Source organism: Anoplopoma fimbria, chromosome 2 (assembly GCF_027596085.1).
Source record: "Anoplopoma fimbria isolate UVic2021 breed Golden Eagle Sablefish chromosome 2, Afim_UVic_2022, whole genome shotgun sequence".
In the NCBI taxonomy this organism is placed as follows: Eukaryota; Metazoa; Chordata; class Actinopteri; order Perciformes; family Anoplopomatidae; genus Anoplopoma; species Anoplopoma fimbria.
In genome coordinates, this window is record NC_072450.1 from 8,882,228 (window position 1) to 8,907,922 (window position 25,695).

The 25,695-nt window shown below is 39.2% G+C and overlaps 2 protein-coding genes across 10 annotated transcripts; both read left to right on the top strand.

Moving 5' to 3' along the window:
- The first annotated feature begins 1,902 nt into the window (after positions 1-1,902).
- On the top strand, positions 1,903-7,951 carry cops2 (COP9 signalosome subunit 2). 7 transcript variants are annotated; one of them, XM_054610323.1, is made up of 13 exons: positions 1,903-2,160; positions 2,635-2,748; positions 2,834-2,911; positions 3,010-3,150; positions 3,230-3,319; positions 3,410-3,490; positions 3,769-3,943; positions 4,049-4,227; positions 4,511-4,563; positions 5,540-5,637; positions 5,727-5,809; positions 6,544-6,602; positions 7,252-7,951. In XM_054610323.1, exons 1-13 carry the CDS (start codon positions 2,101-2,103, stop codon positions 7,394-7,396), a joined length of 1,356 nt encoding a protein of 451 aa, XP_054466298.1. In that variant the 5' UTR covers positions 1,903-2,100; the 3' UTR covers positions 7,397-7,951. The 7 variants fall into 7 exon arrangements, with proteins under 7 accessions (XP_054466298.1, XP_054466315.1, XP_054466306.1 ...); XM_054610340.1 differs by having other exon boundaries at positions 1,903-2,154; XM_054610331.1 differs by having other exon boundaries at positions 1,904-2,160; positions 3,410-3,487.
- A 127-nt stretch (positions 7,952-8,078) lies between these two features.
- On the top strand, positions 8,079-24,512 carry secisbp2l (SECIS binding protein 2-like). Of its 3 annotated transcripts, none has more exons than XM_054616134.1 (18): positions 8,079-8,291; positions 12,488-12,696; positions 14,045-14,372; positions 14,504-14,642; positions 15,467-15,687; positions 16,456-16,480; positions 16,604-16,719; positions 17,579-17,689; positions 17,794-17,904; positions 18,812-18,979; positions 19,154-19,295; positions 19,575-19,750; positions 19,892-20,024; positions 20,122-20,284; positions 21,310-21,530; positions 21,751-21,905; positions 22,036-22,255; positions 22,377-24,512. In XM_054616134.1, the coding sequence occupies exons 1-18, from the start codon at positions 8,271-8,273 to the stop codon at positions 23,003-23,005; spliced, it is 3,288 nt and encodes a 1,095-aa protein (XP_054472109.1). In that variant the 5' UTR covers positions 8,079-8,270; the 3' UTR covers positions 23,006-24,512. The 3 variants fall into 3 exon arrangements, with proteins under 3 accessions (XP_054472109.1, XP_054472118.1, XP_054472126.1); XM_054616143.1 differs by having other exon boundaries at positions 16,607-16,719; XM_054616151.1 differs by having other exon boundaries at positions 14,504-14,597.
- Positions 24,513-25,695: the final 1,183 nt, after the last annotated feature.

The following is a 25,695-nucleotide window of genomic DNA, read 5'->3' on the forward strand; positions in this document are numbered from 1 at the left end:
ATCATATTTTATTTATTTAATAAATGACTGCCTAAATACAGTATCAGTCAAAAGTTTTGACACACCTTCTCATTCAATGGTTTTTCTTTACTTTTATTTTATTTTTTTCTACATTGTAGATTAATATTGAAGACATCCAAACTATGAAGGAACACATATGGAATTATGTGGTAAACAAACAAATGCTCAACAAACCAGAATATGTTTTATATTTTAGATTCTTCAAAGTAGTTGAATGAGAAGGTGTCTCCAAGCTTTTGACTGGTACTGTACCTTATGATTCTGCTATGATTAAAACCGTATGTAACAAAATAAAAACTAAAGTGTCCAGACTTTTGACTGGTACTGTATATATATATATATAAAATAAAAAAATATATAAAATAAAAATAAAGAAAAACCATTGAATGAGAAGGTGTGTCCAAACTTTTGACTGGTACTGTAAATATATAAAATAAAAAAATATATAAAATAAAAATAAAAATAAAGAAAAAACATTGAATGTGTCCAAACTTTTTTACTGGTACTGTATATATATATATATATATATATATATATAATAAAAATAAAAAAATATATAAAATAAAAATAAAAATAAAGAAAAAACATTGAATGTGTCCAAACTTTTGATTGGTACTATATATATATATATATATATATATATATATATATATATATATATAAATAATATATAAAATAAAATAAAAATATAAAATTAAAATTAAAATAAAGAAAAACCATTGAATGAGAAGGTGTGTCCAAACTTTTGACTGGTACTGTATATATATAAAATAAAAAAATATATAAAATAAAAATAAAAATAAAAATAAAGAAAAAACATTGAATGTGTCCAAACTTTTGACTGGTACTGTATATATATATATATATATATAAAAAAAAAATATATATATATATAAAATAAAAATAAAGAAAAACCATTGAATGAGAAGGTGTGTCCAAACTTTTGACTGGTACTGTATATATATATATAAAATAAAAAAATATATAAAATAAAATAAAAATAAAGAAAAACCATTGAATGTGTCCAGACTTTTGCCTGGTACTGTATATTTATATATATATAAAATAAAAAAATATATAAAATAAAAATAAAAATAAAGAAAAAACATTGAATGTGTCCAAACTTTTTACTGGTACTGTATATATATATATATATAATATATATAAAATAAAGAAATATATAAAATAAAAATAAAAATAAAGAAAAACCATTGAATGTGTCCAAACTTTTTGCCTGGTACTGTATATATATATATATATATATATATATATATATATATAAAATAAAGAAATATATAAAATAAAAATAAAAATAAAGAAATATATAAAATAAAAATAAAAATAAAGAAAAACCATTGAATGTGTCCAGACTTTTACTGGTACTGTCTATATATATATATATAAATATAAAATAAAAAAATATATAAAATAAAAATAAAAATAAAGAAATGTGTCCAGACTTTTGCCTGGTACTGTATATATATATATATATATATATATAAATATAAAAATACTTTTTGCCTGGTACTATATATATAAATATAAAAAAAAAAAAAAAAATAAAAAAAAAAAAAAAATTAAAGAAAAACCATTGAATGTGTCCAAACTTTTTTACTGGTACTGTATATATATATATATATATATATATATATATATATAAAATAAAAAAATATATAAAATAAAAATAAAAATAGATATATATATTTTTTTATTTTATATATATATATATATATATATATATATATATTTATATAAAAAATATATATATAAAATAAAAATAAAAATAAAGAAAAACCATTGAACGTATTTAACTGACTTTACAAGTCTCGTTCTAATTGATCAGTGACGTCACACTTTATAACTGAATCCCGTTGGAACCCGGTGAAACCTCGTGCACGCGTCTGAAGGCGATCCAACAGCTCCATCTGTAGGCGGAGCGCGGCCCCGGCGCTTCTTTCCTGACACACACACACACACACACACACACATACACCAACACACACACACCAACACACACCAAACACCAAACCACCGCAGCAGCGCAGGCCCACCGACTCTGCAGCGAGGAAGACCACCAAGATGTCCGACATGGAAGACGACTTCATGTGCGACGATGAAGAAGATTACGACCTGGTATCTGTAACTGAAATTTTTTACTTTGCGCACATGTGTCGTAGCCGTTTGTCCGTTAGCCAGGGTTAGCTAGCTAGCGTTAGCCGTGCAGCTAGCTAGCTACCTAGCTAGCTAGCGTTAGCTTTGTCGGCTAACACCACACTGCGGATGACACACGTTAGCTGTTAGCTTCCTAGCTGGCTAATGGGGTTTTTTTTTTTGTTAATGCAGATTGGCTAACACTGATGCACATTAAACCACTCTGGGTTAGTTTGTTTAGCTGCCTTTTTTATGGGTAGTTAGCATGTTGTGGCTAACTGTGGCTAGCTGTGTATTCAGGGGCAATCTGCACACCCCCTATATATATATATTTATATATTTATATATGTGTGTGTGAGCTAGCTATGATTAGTGTGTGTGTGTTAGGAGACGTGTGACTTGTTGTTGTTTTCCCAGGATGTTATGATTTGAACTTTGACATGATGATGCGCTTACATCTAGGAATACTCAGAGGACAGTAACTCAGAGCCCAACGTGGACCTGGAGAACCAGTACTACAACTCTAAAGCCCTGAAGGAGGATGATCCCAAAGCAGCACTCAGCAGCTTCCAGAAGGTGGAGTCGTACTCAACAACAATGTTCTTATGTCAGATATCTAAAGAGCACACTGTTTACTCTTTGGTTTTTATCACGTGTTCAGGTGTTGGAGCTGGAAGGAGAAAAGGGAGAATGGGGATTCAAAGCGTTGAAACAGATGATTAAAATCAACTTCAAGCTGGTAGGCCATGCAAGATGTGCCATTGTTTGTTTTTGTGCCTTTCCTCCCAGATGTGAATCCTTTAAAAAGTTGTGTTCTTTATGTCTCAACCCTTGTAGACGAACTTCCCGGAGATGATGAACAGGTACAAACAGCTCCTTACATACATCAGAAGTGCTGTCACCAGGAACTACTCGGAGAAGTCCATCAACTCTATCCTGGACTATATCTCTACCTCCAAACAGGTAGGGATGGACAAAGTGAGACAGGAACATACAAGTGGCACTATTAAGATGTTTTTAAATCTGTCTTTCTGAAATGCATTTCTTGTGTTGCTAGATGGACTTACTGCAGGAGTTCTACGAAACCACATTGGAGGCTTTAAAAGATGCCAAAAACGACAGACTGTGGTTTAAAACTAACACAAAGGTATACAAAGGTTCTTCACACTCAAATCAGTCTATTTTCCTTATAAAACAGGTGCTCAAAATTCTCGTTTTCTTTTTTCCTCTCCTGCAGTTGGGAAAGCTTTACTTGGAGAGAGAAGAGTATGGTAAACTGCAAAAGATCCTTAGGCAACTTCACCAGTCATGTCAGGTAGTAAGAACAACCCTTTAATACTTTTTCTGTCTGTATGTGTGGGGTTTCTGTTGATTAAAAAAAGTTTTAACTTTGTAGCTGTCATAGAATATACTGTGAACTTGTTGATTGCTTGGGCATTCAAACCTATATAATTAGTAAAGAGTATCAGTATCACCATATATGATGCCAAAGTATTTTTCTAAGGTGTGAGAGTGTGTGTGTGTATATCTATATATCTAGATTTGATCCCAATATTCATCTAATAAGTGGTTGTGCTATATTTATATCAACTACAGACAGATGATGGAGAGGACGACCTGAAGAAAGGCACACAGCTGTTGGAGATTTATGCTCTGGAGATCCAGATGTACACGGCACAAAAAAACAACAAGAAATTGAAAGCCCTATATGAGCAGTCACTTCACATTAAATCTGCCATTCCTCACCCGCTCATAATGGGAGTTATCAGAGGTATGGTGGGGCACATACCTCCTTCATTCATAACTCAATTGTTGAGCTTTGTGTTAAGTGTTACTCTTAAGCACTGACATCCCTCTCTTGTTTGCTCCTGACCAGAGTGTGGTGGCAAGATGCACTTGCGAGAGGGGGAGTTTGAGAAAGCTCACACAGACTTCTTTGAGGCCTTTAAAAACTATGATGAGTCCGGCAGCCCAAGAAGGACAACATGCCTGAAGTACCTGGTCCTAGCCAACATGCTGATGAAGTCAGGAATAAACCCTTTTGACTCACAAGAGGTATGAAAGTAATTTAGCCGTTGGAAATGTTTACTTTTAATAACTATTGATAAACTGTATTTAAGAATATAAAACATGAGAGACAGGCTTGTGGTTGCCCCAAACTTTTGGCCACGTTGCAGTTCAACATTTAGATAAAGAACAGCCAGAAGGTCTCTAATCAGTCACTTCCTGAAATATTTTTGGGTGTTTGTGCTGAATCAGATGACATTTAATCAACATTTACTTTATTTGAGTTTTAGTGCCAGATGTAACTTCATGTTTTGTTTTTTTTTCCCCACAGGCCAAACCATACAAAAATGATCCGGAGATCCTAGCAATGACAAACTTAGTCAGGTAAGCATTCATTAATGTATTTATTTTGTCCTTTGGAAAAAAGTCTTGCTATGAAGCGTTGACAATTATTTCTACATCTTATAACATTTTACTCACCAACTTTATTCATTTATTTTATCGTCCCATCACTAAACATCCATATGTCTTTTTAAAGAGAGAAGAAAGGAGAGATGTGATGTGCTATGATTATCACCAGTCCCTAACAAGTAGCATATTATGTGTGATAATTGATTCTCCAGAATCTCAGTCGTTCTCAAAACATTCCTTCAGCACACTTTACATGCACTTTACATGCACTTTACATGCACTTTACATGCACTTTGCGTCCTGTATCTTCATCTGTCACAACAAACCAGAGTACTAGTAATGAAAGTCTTTCGAATGTGTTGTTATCTCTTGGACGCAGATGTTTTTACTGTATGGCCTTTGGTCAGTATTTCAGCTGTGCTTCTCATTCCTTTGGTCCCAGATGCATACTAATTGTTGCAGTTTGATGCATGAAGTGTGTTCACATTTTTAAATGGATCCCTTTGTCATTATATATCTTTCTACAAAATGATACATTAACAAAAAGAATGGCCTTAATACCATTTCTACCAGTTGCTAAAACAGTGGACTGTCAACATTAGTGTACATTTAACAGTTCTTGTATAAAGTATGGATTATGACTTGTGTCTTCCAAAGAGCTTTATTTGTCTTCTGCTTCCTGGTCTGCTCTCTTTTGTCCTCATGTTAACATAAATAACTGGCACTGTCCCAAATTGGCTCAGTTTCCAGGAATGTATTTAACATTTTTATTGCATAAACAAGAAACTAAGAAAGGACACCCAAAACTGTAATAAGAATAGTGTTTATAAAAGGATTAATATTTTGAAATGTGTTTGACCGCTATCGGGATGAGTTTTCTTGCGGGTCGCGGAAACGCATTGTATGTCGTATAACAACACTCTATTGTTTTTTGTTTGTTTTTTTCCAGCGCCTACCAGAACAATGACATCACTGAATTTGAGAAAATCTTGAAAACAAATCACAGTAACATAATGGACGACCCCTTCATTAGAGAGCACATAGAAGGTGAGTAGTGAACGTGACTGCAGTCCACATGCGAGATAAATGTGTTGGAGAAACATTGAGGGAGGCTGATCGTTGCTGTTTTGTTTCAGAGCTGCTGCGGAACATTAGAACTCAAGTACTTATCAAACTCATCAAACCGTACACGAGAATACACATCCCTTTCATTTCAAAGGTGAGTCCATGTGATCAAAACATATCCTGTCCAGTGACTTTCTCTGTTATCTTTCTTAGAATATTGTTAGACAAACATTTGCACTGATGGCCGTGACTTTGTGTGAAGTGTCAAAGCAAAAACAGCATGATTTGCTCTGGCTTTACAGGGCTAGCATTTTAGTACTAGAGGCAGAGCTTTTTTTTTTTTTACATAAGCATAAAATACAATTATGTCTCTTTTTTTTTTTTTTTTTTTCATTCGCATGATTTTTTTATCTCGTCTTTTTTTTTTCATTTTTCATAGTTCTACATTTTTCCCCCACACTAGTTATGTTCTTTGTCCCTGGAATTTCCCAGCTGTACAGCTTCACGAAGTATAGTTGAGAAACTATCTAACTTAAGTTGGCAGAAACAAACGAAGCGGGGCCAACAAGGCAGCATCGATATGAGGAAGTAATTCACTCACGTCATGGCCTCATATCTCAGTACCATGACAGTCAAAACTATTACTTGTTCATGGATGGTGTCTTTTACTGCTTTTTCAACACATTATATTTACTCATTACTTTCCATACTTAGACATGATAGACTGACACTTTCCCATGGGTCTTTTTCAACACATCTAGCACAACATTTACAACAGGATCTGCAGTGTGTTTGATTCTGTGCATCCTTCAATGTTAAATCATACTAGTTGATATACTTCTTTACAGATGTGAGGCTGAGTCTTGTCTTTTCCCCCTTGTGTTTCAGGAGCTGAACATTGATGTCTGTGATGTGGAGAGTTTGCTGGTGCAGTGCATCTTGGATAAGTAAGTTTCACCCCCATGTGCCTGCTGAGAAGTCAGAGAAAGAAATGGCCTTCCTTCCTGTAAATAGTTGTAGATCCTCATTCATTGAATTCTTTGACCTTTTAAGAGAGTCAGTCGGTATGAGTTGACAGTTTCTATTACATCTTGTACTAGGTTGTTTGTCATAACGTAACAGTGATCTGCTATATATAAAGCCACTAATCTTAGCTTTTTCTCGTTCTCTGATGTACATTACTTTCATTAGGAAATGAAAAATATTAGATAATTCTGCTGTACTACTGAGTAAAATGTATATACTTGTAACTTTTACATTGTTTTTCATTGTTGCCAACATGCTCTGACATTTTAAAAGGATTCTTTTTTTGTTCAGTTTGAAAACATAAGACATTTTGAAAAATCAATATTATAGTTTTTCTTTTTAATACAGACTTCCATGTTTAAGAAACAGTGGACCAGTCAAGATACCTTTGTGGTTTTCAGTACTAGGCATTTTTAATCAATTCTGCCAAATATTTCTTTACTGCATTAGTAACTAAAAGAAGCCTTGAAACAGCATTTCAGGGCTCAACTATCAGAGCTCGAATGAGTTGTTGGTTTATTGCAATCTATGTGGCTTTAATGCTTCCTTTTATTTATTTCTCTTTTTCAGCACAATCCATGGCCGAATTGACCAAGTCAACCAGCTACTAGAATTGGAGTACCAGAACAGAGGAGGGGCTCGCTACACAGCTTTAGACAAATGGACAAATCAGCTGAACTCTCTCAACCAAGCCATTGTTAGCAAGCTCACATGATGGCATGTAAAACCAAGAGACAAGGAAAAATGGCATGTATGACTACATCCACAAAGTATCCTACTGTGCTTCTTCAAGTAAATCCTCTGAGACAAGACACACAGCACAGGTTTTGAGAATGCCACCGACTTAAAGAAGACTCCAGGAACCCCCCAAGAACGTGTTCAAAGTGTGTTTTGTCATGATGAGAAGAAAAATCACTGGCACTTACTTTTCTGTTTTTTTTTTCTTTATGTTCCTGATTGGCAGTTTCTTCTATGTGCAACACACAAATGCTTCAATTGTTTCAACAACAACAACAAAAAAAAAAATGTGTATGAAAACTTGTACACAATATTTTAATGTATACTGTTGCCTGTTGGTAATAAACAGATTTCTCTCGGCACTGAAAGGGATTCTGTTGACTTTGACTAGATGCACTCTTAACAAAGTGACTGGTGAGGAGGAGTTGAATAAAAATGTTTTTAACTGTCATAAATGAGATGTGAAGAGTTCTTTTTACTTCATATGAATCACTGTGTGGAATAATAAAAAATAAAATAAAAAAGCCTTGCACTCGTGACAAAACGCGCTTTTTTTTTTTTTTTTTTTTTTTTTTTGAGACGCCCCGGCTTCCGTCCCAGGTGACTCCCATTTCCACAGTGACAGCGGAGCTCTCTCTCTCTCTCACTCTCTCTCTCACTCCTCTCAGTCAGTCCGCAGAGAGAGCAGCAGCAGCAGTGAGGGGGGGTTGCAGAGAAAGAGAAACTGGGTGTGAGTCCCTCTGAGCCAACAAGATTATTCCTTTTGATTCACAATGAAGGAAAATAAAAAGGCCCACATCCTGACGTCACATCTCGGTCGATGACCGTCTGTTGCGGTGTCGGTGACTGTCATGGACGCTAGTGACAATAAGGTAACGTGTCAGTTTAATTACACATCATCTGTGTGTGTTTGTGTGTGTTTGTGTCGGATGGGTAAAGCTTTAGCATGTGGAAGTAGCCGCACGGAGCTAATGCTAATGCTAATGCAGCCGAGGCCCAGCGTCGCACTCTGGTCAACGTGAATTCGGCTAGCGAGCTAATGCTAACACGGCTAACGGTGGGCTTGCTTCTCTCCACAGCTCGTATTCACAACGTAATGGGGTTTATTTACGTGATAAATAGTGTGTGGTTGAAGCTTCACAAACATGCATCAGAGGTGGGGGGTTAAGCAGTGGAGGTTTCAGGTGTCTAGGAAGCTGTGTTGTTGTCAGGAGAGGTTTTGGTGGGTCGTCAGCAGTGGAGTTTCTGGTTCTCCTGCATGTGTGGCATTCTTCTGAAGCTGCTTGCAATGCGGATAGTTCAGTTTGGCATGGCTCTGTGTCCTCAGGGGGTATTGGCAACACTTTGGGGGGGATGAACCACTTAACATGAAACAATTGAGATCTCTGGGTGACATCATCAGGGGTCAAAGGTGAAGTGTGTCAAATGTATCTGCATCTGGAAAATGGGTGATAGTTTTGGGTCTTCATTAATGTGGAAACCCCCTAAAAAAAAAAAAAAAAAAAAAAAAAATGTCTGTTTGCATTCTTTTTCCACACAGCCCATCCGGCTTTCAATACAGAAAACAGACCCTGCCTGTTGTGTTTGCATGGTGGAAGAATTACATTACATTACATTACATTACATTACATTATATTACATTACATTACAGTCATTTAGCAGACGCTTTTATCCAAAGCGACTTACAGGAAGTGTATTCAACATAGGTATTCAAGAGAACTACTAGTCACCAGAAGTCATAAGTGCATCTCCTTTCTTATACAAACATCTAAGAGCATAAACCAGAGCAAAAGTACAGAAACAAACTAGTACGAATACAATAAGTGCTAAGTGGAAGGCTCAGGTTAGTACTTCTTCCCCTCCATGGTTCAAGTTCCTTGTAAATGTAGTCGGACAATTGTTTTAGGTATTCCAGCAATTCAAGTACTGCATTTCCCCCAAAAAACAAGGGACAAGCAAGCAAAGGATTCATTAATAAAGGTCAAAATTGAAGCATCAGGAGGCCTAGATATCCCAACTTTTCATTTCCCGTATGGGTCAAGTTTAAGAACATTACATTAGTCATTTAGCAGACGCTTTTATCCAAAGCGACTTACAACAAGTGTATTCAACATAGGTATTCAAGAGAACTACTAGTCACCAGAAGTCATAAGTGCATCTCCTTTCTTAAACAAGCATCTAAGAGCATAAACCAGAGCAAAAGTACAGAAACAAACTAGTACGAATACAATAAGTGCAACAGACTAATATGAATACAATAAGTGGTAAGTGGAAGGCTCAGGGTAGTACTTCTTGAAGAGGTGAGTTTTCAGCCTGCGCCGAAAGATGGGCAGCGACTCTGTGTGCTCACACAAACAGAGGCTGTTTAGATCAGTCTAACCCCTCCGAGATCTGTCATCCCCAACCAGTGCACATCTGGGTCTGACCTCATTGCCTTTCTCCACAATCACAGCTATTCTCACTAACCGTCTCACTAACACCACTCGGATACTACAAAGACACACATGGTTGATTCAAGAGATGCATCCTCTGACCAGCTTTGTTTCTTTCACAACTCCTTTTTTTCCTGTTTTTCCACTAGTGTTCAGAATTCAAGATTCACAGTCAGTGCACACGAGGCCTCCATGCTATGGCTTGCTGTATAATTAGCTTATCCTGTGGTACTGCCCCTACTTTATCCTGTCAATCTTAATCCTATAACGACAACCTATCAGCTATACTGTACCATCGTACAGGTTCAGACTAACTTCTCTAGTCCTAAACCCCTGCAGCTATGTCAGTCTGGGTCTGAGGCTGCTACGACCTGGGGGTTTTGTATAAAACTTTCCTTACAACTTTCACTTTGGTCTTCTTTAGTGAACTGGTAGATCAGGCTCCATTCACCATAGATCTGATGGTATCTATAGATAAACTTAGGAAAAGCGAGAGAACCACCCACGGACAGTATCAGTGGGAGACAATAGCTGTCTGTCTGACATCCACTGGACACACTGATGTCTCTATTCATGCACCCCGACCACTGTTTCAGAGAAGTGAGGGGGAGCCTTTGTACTATAAACCCTGTCACCTCTCCTCATCCTTTGCAAAATAGCAGATTATTATAACGGGACCTCTTGCACAGAGCTGCCGCCTCGGGTTAGACCAGTGCCACCACGATGACAAATGAGGAGCACGATGAGGTGTGAAAGATGTACCGTGACAGCAGTAGAAAAAAAGAACGAAAGAGGAAGTATCATAACCACACTTATTTTCCTCTCATTCAAATATGTTTTTTTTTTTTAGTTTTCTTTTTTATACAAATGGGTAATTTGAATCACTTCAAATTTAAAGTTTTATGGCATTATAGCAAAACTCTGACATGTAGAGCAAATCTCTTAACCGAGAAAATGTAGTTTTGTCACTGTGTTTGTGTTTGGCTCATTTGCGAAGACAAGCATGTAAGGAAATGGAAACGTTAGACTAATAGTTACATGATTTATAGTTTCTAAAAAAAAATGTACACATTCATTTTGAATAAGGATCACTGTTGTATTACAACGTGCAACGCATTTGTCAGTTTGTTTTTTTACATGTAATATATAGGACTTAAACAATGGCGTGTTTTCTGGTTTAGATTTTTGCTCATGATCTTTTAAGGAGATATGAAAGCCTCCTTGTTTGCTGGTGTCATCAGTAAGGATATTGTATTAATTTCAGGCTGTCTCTAGTTTGAGCTCGCAAGTACTGTAATTGTTTCAGTCCCAAGCCTGCCTTCTAATGCCCCCGACGTCTAATCTTTGGCCTTTCTGTGGCCTTCTATACCATTTCCTACAGCGCAACAGTCTGCCTTTTGGCTTTGTGTCTGGGTCATAAATCTGGAGAACAGTAAAACCGGACTGACTAGAAGAAGACATCATTGAGCCATAAACATGTCCATTTTTGGAACCAAATTTCTTTATTGATTGATTTATATAGCCTTTTAATTGTATGTATATCTTGTGTCTGAAACTGCTAAAGCTCTAAATGTAACTCAAAAATTACAATAAATCCCTAATTTGGTAATAATAATCTACAGTTTGCGTCTGGTGTTTGTACCTTGGTGCCTTTAAGGCTTTGATGGACTTGAAGAGCATTTAAGGCCTCAAACACCAGCGGTTAATATAAATCATCTATTACCTTACATATCCATTTAAAATGTTTTTTAGCCATTATGAAATTAAATGTTTCCCAAAACAAACTCTACTTCAAAGCCCAAAAACAGGTTTATAGAGACTTTTCCTCATTGTTGACCATATTGACAAGAAGCTGGTCATTGTTTATATTCTTCACCTCTGTTGATCTCGCCTCAGATGTCTGAGTCACATGATAAATCGACTGTCAAAAATAGCTGCATCTCTCTTTGACATGTTATGTACTTTGCTTAGATCCTCTGGCAGTTGCGTGTGATGTCATCTTTGAATGCGAAAAAGGTTTTATGTGCCTGTGCTAAGGCCTGATAACTTGTTTATTGATGGTGGTAGACACGCAACACCGTAAACTAACTGGAACAGTATGAGGAAATCAGTGCTCAGCTGTGATTTCACTAAACAAAGGAGGTTGATCAGGAGACTTTCTACAGCTCTTTCTTTCTGTCAAGACATTCAGTACTTTAGGTAATTAACTTAAAAATGTATTTGCATAGATCTTCTTATAAGATTGTAGATTTTTACTATTTTTTGAAAGTTGATGTTGGTAAGTTATATAATTAGTCTTGTAAATTGTAAGCCCTTTTTACAGAGAGATTAACAAACCAACCCAAACAATAAAGTAGATTTATGGAAGAACAGATGTTACTTTGCTGATATAAATCTTTGCCATCATTGTAGAACTATTCGATTTGATGTGTGTAATGGAAATAATATGATCTGTTGCATCTTGTAGATACAGAGAATGGAAAACACAGTGGGCTTGATAAAATACAACCAGAGAATGTGGCGACTGATTGATTAACTTTATTTGAGAGACAGATCCTCTTTGTCAGGACTTTCTTCTCAATCAAATCAACCACGTAGTCATTCATTTTCTGCTGTTTCTTTGTGTTTTCACGCAGGATGTGAAGCTTTCAGCCGAAGTGGAACCGTTCATCCCGCAGAAGAAAGGTCTCGAAGGATCTATAGTCAGCATGAGTCTACCCGGAGAGGCAGGCGGAGGTGGTGGAGGTATAGGAGGAGGAGGCGGTGGTGGAGGGGTGGAAACCACTCCCATACCCAGCTACCTCATCACCTGCTACCCTTTCGTCCAGGAGAACCAACCCAACAGGTACGGTCTCTCGTTCTCAGTGGGGGAAGATCTTGAAATAGATAAAACTCTAAAGCTTGTCGTTTTAACCCCATTTAACTGTTAACGAAAGGCACCAGTGGTTCTTGTTCATGATCATTTTTTTTGAATTTGCCGATGCTGCCCACTTTGGCAGAAATATTTCCATTCTTTGTGGTATTATGGGAAGTCTGGTGTGCCCATTTTGAACCACTCAAGAACAATCTGCTCTCTTCTGGACCTTTTCTATTTTCACAACTTATTCAATGCACTATTTACTTTAGTAATAATAAGAAAACAATGCGTCCATAATCAGATCCGTAATGTATTGAGTTATAGCCATGAGATTGCGCAGTAGTTTAGGATTGCTTAATTATGAATGGAAACCTCCCCAGAGTTAAGAGTTCACTTGGAACCACAATCCATGTTTCCAGTGGCTCTTTCTTTGTCCCGAATGATCTGCTGTATCCTTGCACACATCCGTTCCTCTGTTTCCTTCCCCCCTATTTGAATGCAAGGAAATGCCCGCAATAGTAGGCTGGCTGTGAAAATGTCATCTGGATCCTTATCTACGTTTCTGCATATCATGCACACACCAACAATCGTGCACATCACTGCCAGCCCTCTCGTGCTAAAGGGGCTTTAACCTTATTTTGTGCAACACACTTAAATGCGTCTCCCCAACACTGTTGCGTGTTTGAAGAGGAAACACAAAGTGACAAATATATTACACATGAGGGAAACAAAGTCCAAAAACTTTACTCAATGCTGTGAATAACTCAGGATGTTGCAATCATGATTTCTTAATCTCCGTATTGAGTATCTGCCAGTACAAAGTCTAATTTCGTTTATTTTTCATCTCTTTCTTTCCCACGTAACAAAGGTGCACAGTGCACACTTAGCCTTAAGTTGACCTACAATAGAATAACACTTGGCAGTAGGAGCTTGTGATCGGATGGTCAGCGGTTCAGTCCACCATACCGGCAGGATAAATGTGGGTTGGGAAAGTAAAAAGCAGCGCTTGACCCTCACTCATTTCCACCACTGAGGTGCCCTTGAGCAAGGCCTCTGACTGCAACTGATCTACAGAGCTGCTCACTAGCCAGCAGATCAGACTGTGGTCTCACAGGTGTGCCCCCAGTGAAACTACAACCTAAATAAATAATTGTGGGGAAAAAGAAAACACTTGACAACTAAATAGATTAGTATAAAGACTTAACCTGCATCACAGCCTTCATTTTATGGTTCCATATATACCATTTTGTGGAATGGATTTGGACAACCATGAAAAAAAATCACTGAAATAGACAAAAAACGTGATTAAACATGTTACCTCTCTGCTCCTTCACAGGCAACACCCTATGTATAATTCAGGGGAGCTGCGCTGGCAGCAGCCTAACCCCAGCCCTGGTGGTTCATACCTGGCCTATCCCATCCTGTCTTCACCCCAGCCTCCTGTCTCCAATGACTACGCTTACTACCAGATTATGCCTGCTCCATGCCCTCCTGTGATGGGCTTCTACCAGCCCTTCCCTGGCCCCTATGCAGGTCCCGTGCCAGCTGGAGTGGTCAACCCCGTCTCAGCAGATGTCAGTGAAAGACCACTGACTCTGGGGCCAGCGTATGGGATGGCCAGTCAGAGGGGCAGAGGCATGGTGCGACCTAATCTTCTCCCAAAGGTACAGACGGTCCACAGCCTTATTGTGATGCTGTCATATTGACGTTACCTTATTTGTGTGACTAAAAGTGTGCGTCCTCATCCTTAATCTATTTATTGAGCACACCCTGCCTCTTTTTCTTTCTCCTACAGCAACAGTTGGGTGTGTGCCAACCTCCGAGGGGTCGTCGGCCTCCGACCAGGAGTGTAGCCGTTCAGAAGGAGGTGTGCACCTTGGGGGCTGACGGTAGGACCAAGACGGTTATGCTGGTGGATGCAGCACAGCAGACCGGTAAACTGTGGCAATGATCAAAGCTTTAACTCAGTCCTACCATGCAGACTGTATACAGAGCTTTTTTAACAATAATACAAAAAATCAAACTGCCAATTAAAGATGAGAAGCCTTTTAGATGTAGCAGTGGAGAAATCCTGAGCTTGAGTGTATGGCCAAGGTTGTAAGCTGAGGCTTAAAAGAGTAGACCAGAGGACGAATCCTGAACAGAGAAACTTCTTACAGCTACAATAGAGCTCACTGAAGCAGACACTGAGTAAAGGGTTGCTATATTTCTGGGGAACATCTATTGTATTAATGAGAATAGATAAAATGCTTTTGATTTAGTTTGAAAGGCTCCGTCCCGTCCTTGGACAACAAATAAGCAATAGTTTCGCAACAACTGAACAAAGCATTCCAGACTTTGTTAATGTTGTCTGCCTTGCCTGTGAACAACAATCTTTCCCATCAGAGAGAAAGCAGGACACACAATGCCAGTAAGACTGGCGGCTGGTCGTACAGGTTGATGTTGATGATGCTTGTGCTTAACTTCTGAAAGAACTGGAATGCAGAGTTTCCAGTCAGAAAGTTTCACATGTGTGCCGCTCATGATGTCAGCAGTGATGTTTACACAGGCTCATTGGAAAGCCAATGAGCCTGTGTAAATATTTTGGCAACTCGTTTTATATCACCTGAATGACGTCAAACAAAGTAAACTTCGTCCAAGTTTGTGGTTAAAGAGTCTTCATTGATTTATCTTCTATTTTTATTGCCAATTTTTATTAACACTTATATGTCAATAATGAGTTCACTTCATGTCTGAGCTTCTCCTACTTTGTCCCCAGATTTCCCAGGTGAGATATCGGGGAGATGCGCTGCGGAGCGGGCCAGTCCTCTGCTGTGGAAGAACAGGACAAAGAGAAGACGGGCGTCCCATCCAGCCGAAAACTACGAGCAGGGCGCCAGTGAGGCAGACATAGACAGTGACAGCGGCTACTGTAGCCCCAAACACAACCAGGCCGCGGGGGTAACGCAAAGAACAGCAGAAAATGCTGCAGCACCCACAGTGAGTTGTCTTCTTACCACCAGCTAAAGACTCAACAGACATACAGTAGACTGTAGAATTTGTTTAAACTCATAATTAAACAAATAATTCTTGATTCTGGTTTGGTGCAGTCGGTGAGGTTTTAAACTTATTGTAAACACGTGATGTGTAAAATAAAGATAGTTATGAAGAAAAAAGGACAGGAAGTAGGCAGTTGACTGTCTTAAGTAATAGGTTAGGTAGTGCTTTTTCTATTCTAAGCTGAATACTGCTCCAAAAAATGAGTCATTTAAATAGACAGGCCGATACAAGTCGTTATGTTATCAAAGCAGCTTCTTATCAGGTCTAAAAACAGAACGAACAGAAATGAAAAAAATATGCTTTAGTGCAATACATAAAGGTGCATTTGTAGTTGCTGGTAGGTTATTTTTATTTTATTTTTTAAATTGTCAGATTGTGTCAAATCTAAGTTTAAAGTTTAAGTAGGGTACCATTTGAATCACTTTTTCATAAAAGTGCTGATAAATATTACGGTCGTGGCAGTTTTTTGCAGCAATGGTAGACACGAAAGATTCCGCATACCAGAGAGAACAAATGGAATATGCCAAAACACACAGGACTCAACTCGTGTAACAGTTATACAAATACCAATGGGCGAGGTGTAATGTTTCCTTAAATCACCCTTGCTATCACAGTGTTTTTAACACGTTTTAAATACGCAAGATTTCTCAACATGTCTTTTTTTTCTTTATTTTTTTCTACCCTCTCCATATTTTGTGTGTTGTACAGGGAGTAGAGGCTGGTGTAATGACAGGTAAGCTTGATGCAACATGTTGTGAACATCCACACATCTTTCTTTCATAGTCATATTTCTTATGCAGTCTGTATATAATGTATTACAAAGGAATTTAAATGTTCTTTACCTTGTATTCACTAGCAGGTACCTGGGTAAATGTAGCCTCTCAGGCTACCCCGAAGTCCTGGGGAGACAGAAACGGCCAGTTTCACAGAGCAGACCAGAGGAAGAATCCTGAGCAGAGAAACTTCTCACAGGTACGGTAGATCTCACCGGAGCAGACACTTAGTAAAATGTTGCTGTACGTCTGGGGAACAGCTATAGTATAAAGCAGATCATTTTAGCGTAAAGGCTCCGTCCTGTGAGTCACACTTAAACTTAAAGAAGGTGATCAGAAAAACACAAGAGTTAGACAGTTGGTGTCAACATTTTCTTATTCTAATTGTGGCTTCATAAAAAAGGTAATGTGCAATATTATCCTTTCTTATATTGAATTAAGGGATGCTGATTCATGTAATTGCTTTCTGATAACGCCCTGACTTTACAGGGAAATATTTAACATATGTAGTATCACAATGATATCAATCAGAAGCATATCGTTGTTGTTTTTTTATGGCATTTCAAGATGGAAGTTGTCTAGCAGAAGGCTGTCAAATATAATCCACTATATAATGCATATCTGTCCGTCACACAGTCAACGAAAAATCAACCTACAGGGAAACTTTCATGAGAAAGAAAAATATATCCAACAACAGTAAAGCAGAGCCAGTTGTATTAGTTAGAATGCTTTGAGTCTTGCCTCCTTTCCTACCATGTTTCCCTCGCTTGATAGTTAGGTGGTCTATAAAATGTGAATAATGTCTATGCCAGATCATTCAAGTCCAAGTCTTAAAATGTCTTGCTGTTAAGCGGGGAATCTCCATATTGGAGTCTGTAAACAACAATTTGTGCTATTTTTGCATTTAAAATAACATTAATCAGTTAATTGATAACCAAAATAGTCAACTAATCTTTGCAGCTCTACATGACAGTATTAACAAGTACACAGAGGATTAAGTTAATTAATACCAGCACCCTGTTTGACTTCTGTGCTCTCCGTCCGTCTCTGCCTTTCAGGATTTCCACAGTGGCTATCCAGGGCGTGTGCCGCAAAACCAGTCCGAACAAAGGCTGCAGCCAGCAGTGAGCACTGGTACTGAGGTCTCCCCAGAGCCCCTCTACTTTGAGGTGAGAGAGGCTTTCTTTCAGCACTGTCACCATCACACTCATTATAGATCTATATTAGGAAGAGCTTATTTGTTGTGCTAAAATGTCTTCTACATGTTTGTCAGGATGAAGATGAATTCCCAGATCTGGCTACTGGAGCGGCTGCTCAACGCAGCTCCAAACCAGAATCTTCTTCAGCCCAGACACACGCGCAACCTAAACTTCCCAAAAACCTGGTGAGGGAAATTACTTTCTGATTACAGCTGTCTATGAGGGCTATGATGTGCTCACTGTTTGCAGGACTGACTTATGCTAGGGGTGTGCATCTTTGTAACGCAATTCAAAGCAGATTCAATACGATTTGATACAGCTGCGTAAGGATATAATATTTTTGCTTTTTTAAATAACAAGTGTGACTAAAATTATATATTTTTAAATTCTGTACTAAATCAGAAAACCTTTTTGATATAAGGTACCATTTGTTTTTTCTTGTTAATCAGTGTGCCATATCAACATTAAGGTTAACATTACGTTTAATTATGACTCCACATAAAAAATGTAATCTCAAACGATTCTGGGAATCTTTCCATCCATATAGGAAACAAAAAACATATTTTTATTTATGAAAGATCCACATCTGAGTTGAAATCATTAACACTACCAAACGTCCACCAATCTTGTTTATAAGCACGAAAAATCAGTGAAGAAGGCAGCGAGTACTAGCCAATCAGAGTTAGAGTAGGGCGGGTCTTCACAGAATGCGGGTGGGGGAAAAAATCTAAAACTACCACAAATAACAGGCTGCGCAAATGCCAATGGCTTTGAAAGAGGTTATTTTGCATGCAGATGAGAGGGAGCTTCAACATTTCCAAAAAAAGACTCTTGCATCCTTATTGCTTGTGTGCCATTAGTTAAGTTACCGTATGTCAATGGTGGTCTAAGTTTTCCTGGGCTAAAGGAAAATACGTGCAGAGGGATAGAGGGAAGACTTTGGAAAGAATGTTTTTTGACAGAAATATGGATATTTTGCACAATTTGTATCGTATCTGTGTTTGAATATCTATGCAGCCATATCTGACTCTTATATCGGTTCATCTTTTCACCCCTACTAATTACTTATTTGTGTCTCTAAACGCATCACAGCTGGATAACCTGCCAGAAAACTCTCCTATCAACATTGTGCAGACACCCATCCCCATTACCACCTCTGTTCCCAAGAGGGCCAAGAGCCAGAGGAAGAAGGCTCTGGCTGCTGCTTTGGCCACTGCACAAGAGTACTCTGAAATCAGCATGGAGCAGAAGAAATTACAGGTATGAACATGCACTATGTCAACTGGTCATGTAGGATTGGTTCAGATTGAGAAGTTTGAATTGATATGGCTTGTTTCATCAGTTCTGCTTCTCACCGCATTCTGATCTTCAGTCACATTTGACGGGTTCATTGGTGTGAAGTTCTTCTGCCTTTTTTCCTTCCATGTCCTGCAGGAAGCGTTCACCAAAGCAGCAGGGAAGAAGAGCAAAACCTCTGTGGAGCTGGACCTGGGAGACATGCTGGCAGCTTTGGAGAAACACCAGCAGGCTATGAAGGCCAGACAACTCAACAATACGAAGCCACTGTCATTTACAGGTATTCATTAACTCAGACACACATCAACAAGGGGTATAAGAAAATAAACATACTTTTACAATACAACAGCCCAGAAGTAAATGAAAATACTGGGTTCAAGTATGTGTCATAATTGAGCAAATATCCTGTTAAGTATCTTTTTATTTAGTGTTTAGTGTTCTTTTTAGCTCATACTTTTTATGACTTTTGTAATGCGTTTAAGAATATAGTGGTTGTCAGACACACAAAACACATATTCACATTCTGCTTGTATACTAACTTTGTTGTTCTTCCCTCCAGTTGGAACAACCACTCCGTTCCACGGTTCAGGCTTGGTCAGCCTGCCGTCCATGTTGAAGGGTCATCAGCAGCCATACTCAGTCCCACACAATTCCCTGGATTCCAATGCACCCCGTATCAAGAGAGGGAAGGAGAGGGAGATCCCCAAAGTAAAACGGCCCACAGCCCTCAAGAAGGTAAATGATTTAAGTTTAAGTGAATCATTTATGAGCGGTGGGAGGAAGATGGTATTTAGTTTGCATAAAAGTTAATAAAAGAAATGGAGATCTTTTGAACCTTTCTTTGTTTTTTAATATTTCTCTTCTGTGTTTCGATAGATCATCTTGAAGGAACGTGAGGGGAAGAAAGGGAAGACGAGTGTTGAACAGGAGTCTTCAGGCCAGGAGGAGCCTGGGGATGAAAGTTTAAATTTCACTGATGAAATTGCACGAGAGCCTGCCTCCCAAGAAGGTGAGAATTAAGAAGTGAAAACTATTTAGACCTGTACTCGTCTTTTTTTTTTATCAATCATACATTTTCTAATTGTTATTTGATGTTCGTACCACAGACAATGGTCTGAGTATGCCCAGCGATGCATCCCTTTCCCCGGCCAGTCAGAACTCTCCGTATAGCATCACCCCGGTGTCCCAGGGTTCTCCTGCCAGCTCTGGCATCGGGAGTCCCATGGCCTCGAACGCCATCACCAAGATCCACAGCCGTCGTTTCAGAGAGTAAGTAGACACCCTCGACCTGCATGTAGGGAGGAAACAGAATATTGAACAGGACTGTGACCCTTTGTAGGAATCCCTTGCACTGAAATGTCTCAAAAATGCACAAAAACTGACGAGCAAAGCGAATGCTTCCCCCACTCAGAAACCAGAGCCTTTGCTGTAAGAAGCGTACTCGGAAAGTTGTCGGGTGTTGTTAAGGGCGGAACTGTACAATAATGAATTGTAGAGTATGGCACAGATGGCGAGCGCATTGTCAATTCTTAGGAAAGATGTGTGCCAGTGGTCACAAACACAGCTTTGTCCCTCTGCTGTAGGCCTATTGTCTCAGCCCACCCTCCTCTAACAGATTTTTCATTTAAAGCCTCCAAAAGCCCTCTGTAGCCAAGCCCCTCCCCTCAGCTCTGAACGCCAGGAGGCTTGCTCCTCAGGCCACACTTCGATCTTCCGATAGATATTTTCACCGAACCGTTGGAGTATGCATGCTGTTTTATGGCTCTGGTCAGATGGCAATTAAGTCTGATAGCGTAAACATAACCAACAAGCAAACAATGTTGTCACAGCTGTATTCACCTTGAGTCGTCATCATCAAAGATAAAAGTCACATCAACATTTATTTTCATCATAGAATGCTTATAGTTATTTTTGAAATCATGAAATATAAGAGAATAGTAGAAGATGCCCTCACAATTTCCTAAATCCCAATTTGACAACATCAAATTGCTCCAAAACCATTTCTATTCAGTTAACTGTAGCATTAGATGAAGAGAAGCAGCCTATCATCACAATTTAGAGGCTGCAACCAAGGATGTTTTATTCGCTTTGCTCAAAAGATTATTTATTTCATTACCTAATCGATTAATAAACTAATCATTTAACTTAAAATAAAATTATTTGTGCTAGTTGATCATCATTGTGAGCTTGGTAGCCTCCTGAAAAGCTTAAAACACTGTTTTGAACATCTTTAACCTCTATTTCTTTTTCTCTCGCCCCCCTCATGTTTTTTTTTTTTTTTAATCTTTCTGCAGGTACTGTAACCAAGTGCTGAGTAAGGAGATCGACGAGAGCGTGACCATGCTGTTGCAGGAGCTGGTTCGCTTCCAGGAGCGGGTCTACCAGAAGGATCCTACCAAGGCCAAATCCAAACGCCGCCTGGTCATGGGTCTCAGAGAGGTCACCAAGCACATGAAGCTGAATAAGATTAAATGTGTCATCATATCTCCCAACTGTGAGAAGATCCAAGCCAAAGGTAAAGAATGGTCTAATACCGTCCAGCATTGGTCCATATCTTAGTGTTGAACGGTATCGAATACTAGAAAAGTATCGCATTACCCTGCTGTATCCAGGCCCAATTTCCATATTCCTAAAACAGCAGGTTTTTGAACAAGTCATTAGCTGGTATTTTCTGTTGCATGTATTCATTTATTTGCTCCATTAGAGTCACTTATTGTTTTGTTTTTTTGTTGCAGGCGGTTTGGATGAAGCTTTATACAATGTGATCGCCATGGCTCGAGATCAGGAGATCCCGTTTGTGTTTGCCTTGGGCAGAAAAGCCCTCGGACGCTGCGTCAACAAACTAGTGCCTGTTAGCGTGGTTGGCATTTTCAACTATTCTGGAGCTGAGGTAAAACCCTTTGACCCAATCTGTCTATCTTACCATCAGGTGAATAATACAATAACATGTGTACAGCAGGTCAGTAGAAACACAGGATCATCTCTTTGCCTCTCACTAACTTGGTTAAACCTTCTTTCAGGGTCTCTTCAACCGTCTGGTGTCTCTGACAGAAGAGGCCAGGAAGGCCTACAAGGACATGGTGTCCGCTCTGGAGCAGGAGCAGGCCGAGGAGGCTCTGAAGAATGACAAGAAAGTGCCACACCACATGGGGCACTCCCGCAACCACTCTGCTGCTTCTGCCATCTCCTTCTGCTCCATCTTCTCTGAGCCTATTTCAGAGGTCAATGAGAAGGAGTACGGTAAGCTACCTCAGCTTCTTCTCAGTTGTTTGGGTTAATCAGTGGAGGAGGACATATTCAGATCCTGTACTTAAGTAAAAGCACAAGTTATGGATAATAACGACTCTATTAATTCCTTCAGAGACCAACTGGAGGAGTATGGTGGAGACTTCAGATGCCCTGGAGCCTGTTGAGGCCGAGCCGATCCGCCCTGCTCCTTCCACAGCCACCCAAAAAGACAGTGAGACCCCGGCAATCACCGTCAACGGCGCTACGCCCGGCCCCACTGCCCCTCAGCTGGCCAGGCCAGCGCCTCCGACACTGACACTGACACAGGGTACCGGGGAGAGAGACGAGGTCCGGGTGGACGACCGGCTGGAGCTGGCCTCCCAGCAGAGCACAGAGACGGGCTCCCTGGACGGGAGCTGCAGGGGCCCGCTGAACTCCTCCATCACCTCCACCACTTCCACCCTGGTCCCGGGTATGTTGGAAGAGGCAGAGGAGGAGGAAGAGGAGGAGGAGGACTACACTCCTGAGCCTATTGCTGTGGAGGTGCCTACCCTCAGCAGCCGCATTGAATCCTGGGTGTCAAAGACCCTGGAAAACCTGCAGCTGGGAAAGAGCCAGGAGAGTACGGAAGAAGAGGAGGAGGAAGAGGATGAGGAGGAGAAAGGTCAGAGTGAAGAGGAGGAGGACCTCGATTCAGCGGATATCACGGAGACGAGGGCCGAGGACATAGAGCAAGTGGAGGTTAAGAAGGTCACCGGTTGATGTCTCCTCCTCCCTCTCCTCCTCCTCCTCCCTTTGTTCTCACATTCACTCATTCCCTCTGTCCTCTGTCGCTCTCACATCCTTCGTCAAAGCAACCAGCAGCTTTTCTCCTTCGTCTCCAAACCCTCTGACACCAGACATAATCTCAGGTATCCGACCAACTGACCAACACTCACACGCATTACAGAGACACTGACCAACGTAACACCCAGCGTCGCAGACCAAACAACAAGTAACGCAGTCCGAGGGACCGTGGTCGACACCAACGCTCACCTTGTGATTAAACAGAAAGGATGCCCTCACTTCTTCGGCCCATAACCTGCTACACTTGAATTCAGAGGGAACTTGGTGACTTTCCTCCTCCGAGGCTGAACTTGTTTGGAGTCGGGGATGTTTTCTGAGAGCAAGTGCTAAAAATGCTGAACTGCTGCCTGTAGTTCAGAGGAGGAAGGTTGGAACCTATTCAGCTCCCATCTAACTTCAAACAGAGCTCAGAAGCTCTGCAAGTATTTGTGTGCGTGTGTGTGTGTGTGTGTGTGTGTGTGTGTGTGTTTACAGGCACATAGTTTGCATTACATTTTTTGCTGTGTTCTTTAGCTTTATCTTTGTAAATAATGTGTTTTTTCCCCCCCGTGCTCCATGAGGGAAGGAGAAACTTGCATTTCCTGATTACATCTTGGTTGATATTTAGCTTTTTCTCACAGAGCATTACAGTGTCAGGGGGGTTCTGTCTTTCTACCAAAACCACTCCCACCCATCGGTCTTCAGAGAGTGTTATTTTAATGTTCAAATAATAAGTGTCTCCATTCTGTGCTCAGATGATTCAGATGACTTTAACTTCTAAGAAGCGAAACAAGCTTTGTGTATATAACCATGTCTATGTGGTTCTACTACAGTATATATTGGTTTGTCATATTGATTCTGCCTAGTGTGAAACTATTTTTGGTTGTTTTTCCTCTGACTGGAATTGTCTTGAGTTCCCAGATATCTGTGCTTCATAAAAAAACAAAAATGCTCCTGTTGTTCCCTCTGGTGGTGTTTGTTCTCTGATGGGGAGGGCGGTCTCAAGCTGTCTCCTTGGTAACGACCTAACAACATTTTTAGAAGCCCTAACATTGAGATCTGAGCAGTTTTGTAAAATAAGGAGTAATGTATGATATAATGAAATAATCACGGTATTGGAAAGTCATTGTGTTACCAGTCTTCACACTTAAAATATGCCACTTATATCATATTAACCAACAGGACAAGCAGGTGTTTACTGGTTTTCATAAAGTTTAACAAACCCAAGTCGACCAAAAGTATCAGATATGGATTAATCCTTTCAGAGCTCTTCTAGATTTTACAGACAGGTTTTTTTTTTTGGGGGGGGGGCACCAAGCTTCTACTCTCAAGCCTAAAATGTGTTGATTACAGCTGAGAAGCTCCCTCGTCGGGCAGGGTCACCCTGGAAGTAGTCACAAACTTTTGTAAATACATGTGTACAAAAGAGATTTTTTTTTTTTTATTTTTTTTTTTTTTTCATTGTATTAAAAACAAAAACAATCATCCTGTTCTTAAAGCCATTTGATAAGTTTTAACAATTTAACAGTTTGGATCCAATTTGATAATGGTGTTTGATAGTGAATCGTAGTGAGATTTCAGCCAGTCGACGAGGATGCGGTGGGTCTTAATGCAGTATGCCGGGCTGTATGCAATGTGGAGCCTTGAGATGGGAGATAACGGCGTCCTAAATATCATACTTGGGATTATAAAAAGTATTTCTAGTTTGGTATGCTCTGTGTGTGTGTAGGCTTTTGGTTGCTTTGACCTCCATCAAAGTGTTTGAAGTAAGTTAATTGACAGCAAGTGTGTTTCTTTGCACTATGTAAATACAGTACTGGTAAAGGTCTTGTAACTAATGTGAACAAAAAAAAAACGGTTCAATGAAGTACTTTTTTCAGCGTGTTCCTCGTCTTTATATGGATATTTAAGACCGTCTCCTTCAGACTGTACATCACTAGCAACATTGTTATAGGCTGTTTCTCATAATCCTGTTATTGCTCTTAACCTATATGAACTGATGATTAACATCATTAAAATGTTGTTTAAGTAAATCATTTGACTTCTTGTCTTCTCTCCACTGTTTCACCAGCATGTACACAATTAGATTAGATGGGAAAAGAATCCAAATATTCTCTGTTTTCATGTCTTGAAATATGAGGATTCAATGCTTTTCTTTATTTTATATGATAGTAAATAAGATTTATTTGGGTTTTGGACTCTTGTTTGGATAAAACAAGCTATTTCAAGAAAATGCAACAGCCATTTCTTTAAATATCTTTACAATATTTAATTAAAAAACAATACTTTAACTAATTGAGAAACTAGTCCTTAGATAATTGATTTATTAAAATAATTGTCAGTTGTAGGCCTAGATTGCAGTTTCAACAAACAACCACTAGGAGGGGACAAAATTCTGCGGTACAATATTCTATGCACCCAGACTTGAAGACTTCTCTTTATATATATATATATATATATATATATATATATATATATATATATTCACATCCAGCTTATTTACATAAAGTATGAAGTTGACGTAAAAAAAAAAATCTTTAGTCAGACATTATTCTTTACTTTTATATTCCAGGCTGAAGTATGGAAGTACTCCTTCACTCTGTCTGTGCTTTCCTGTTGTTAGATAT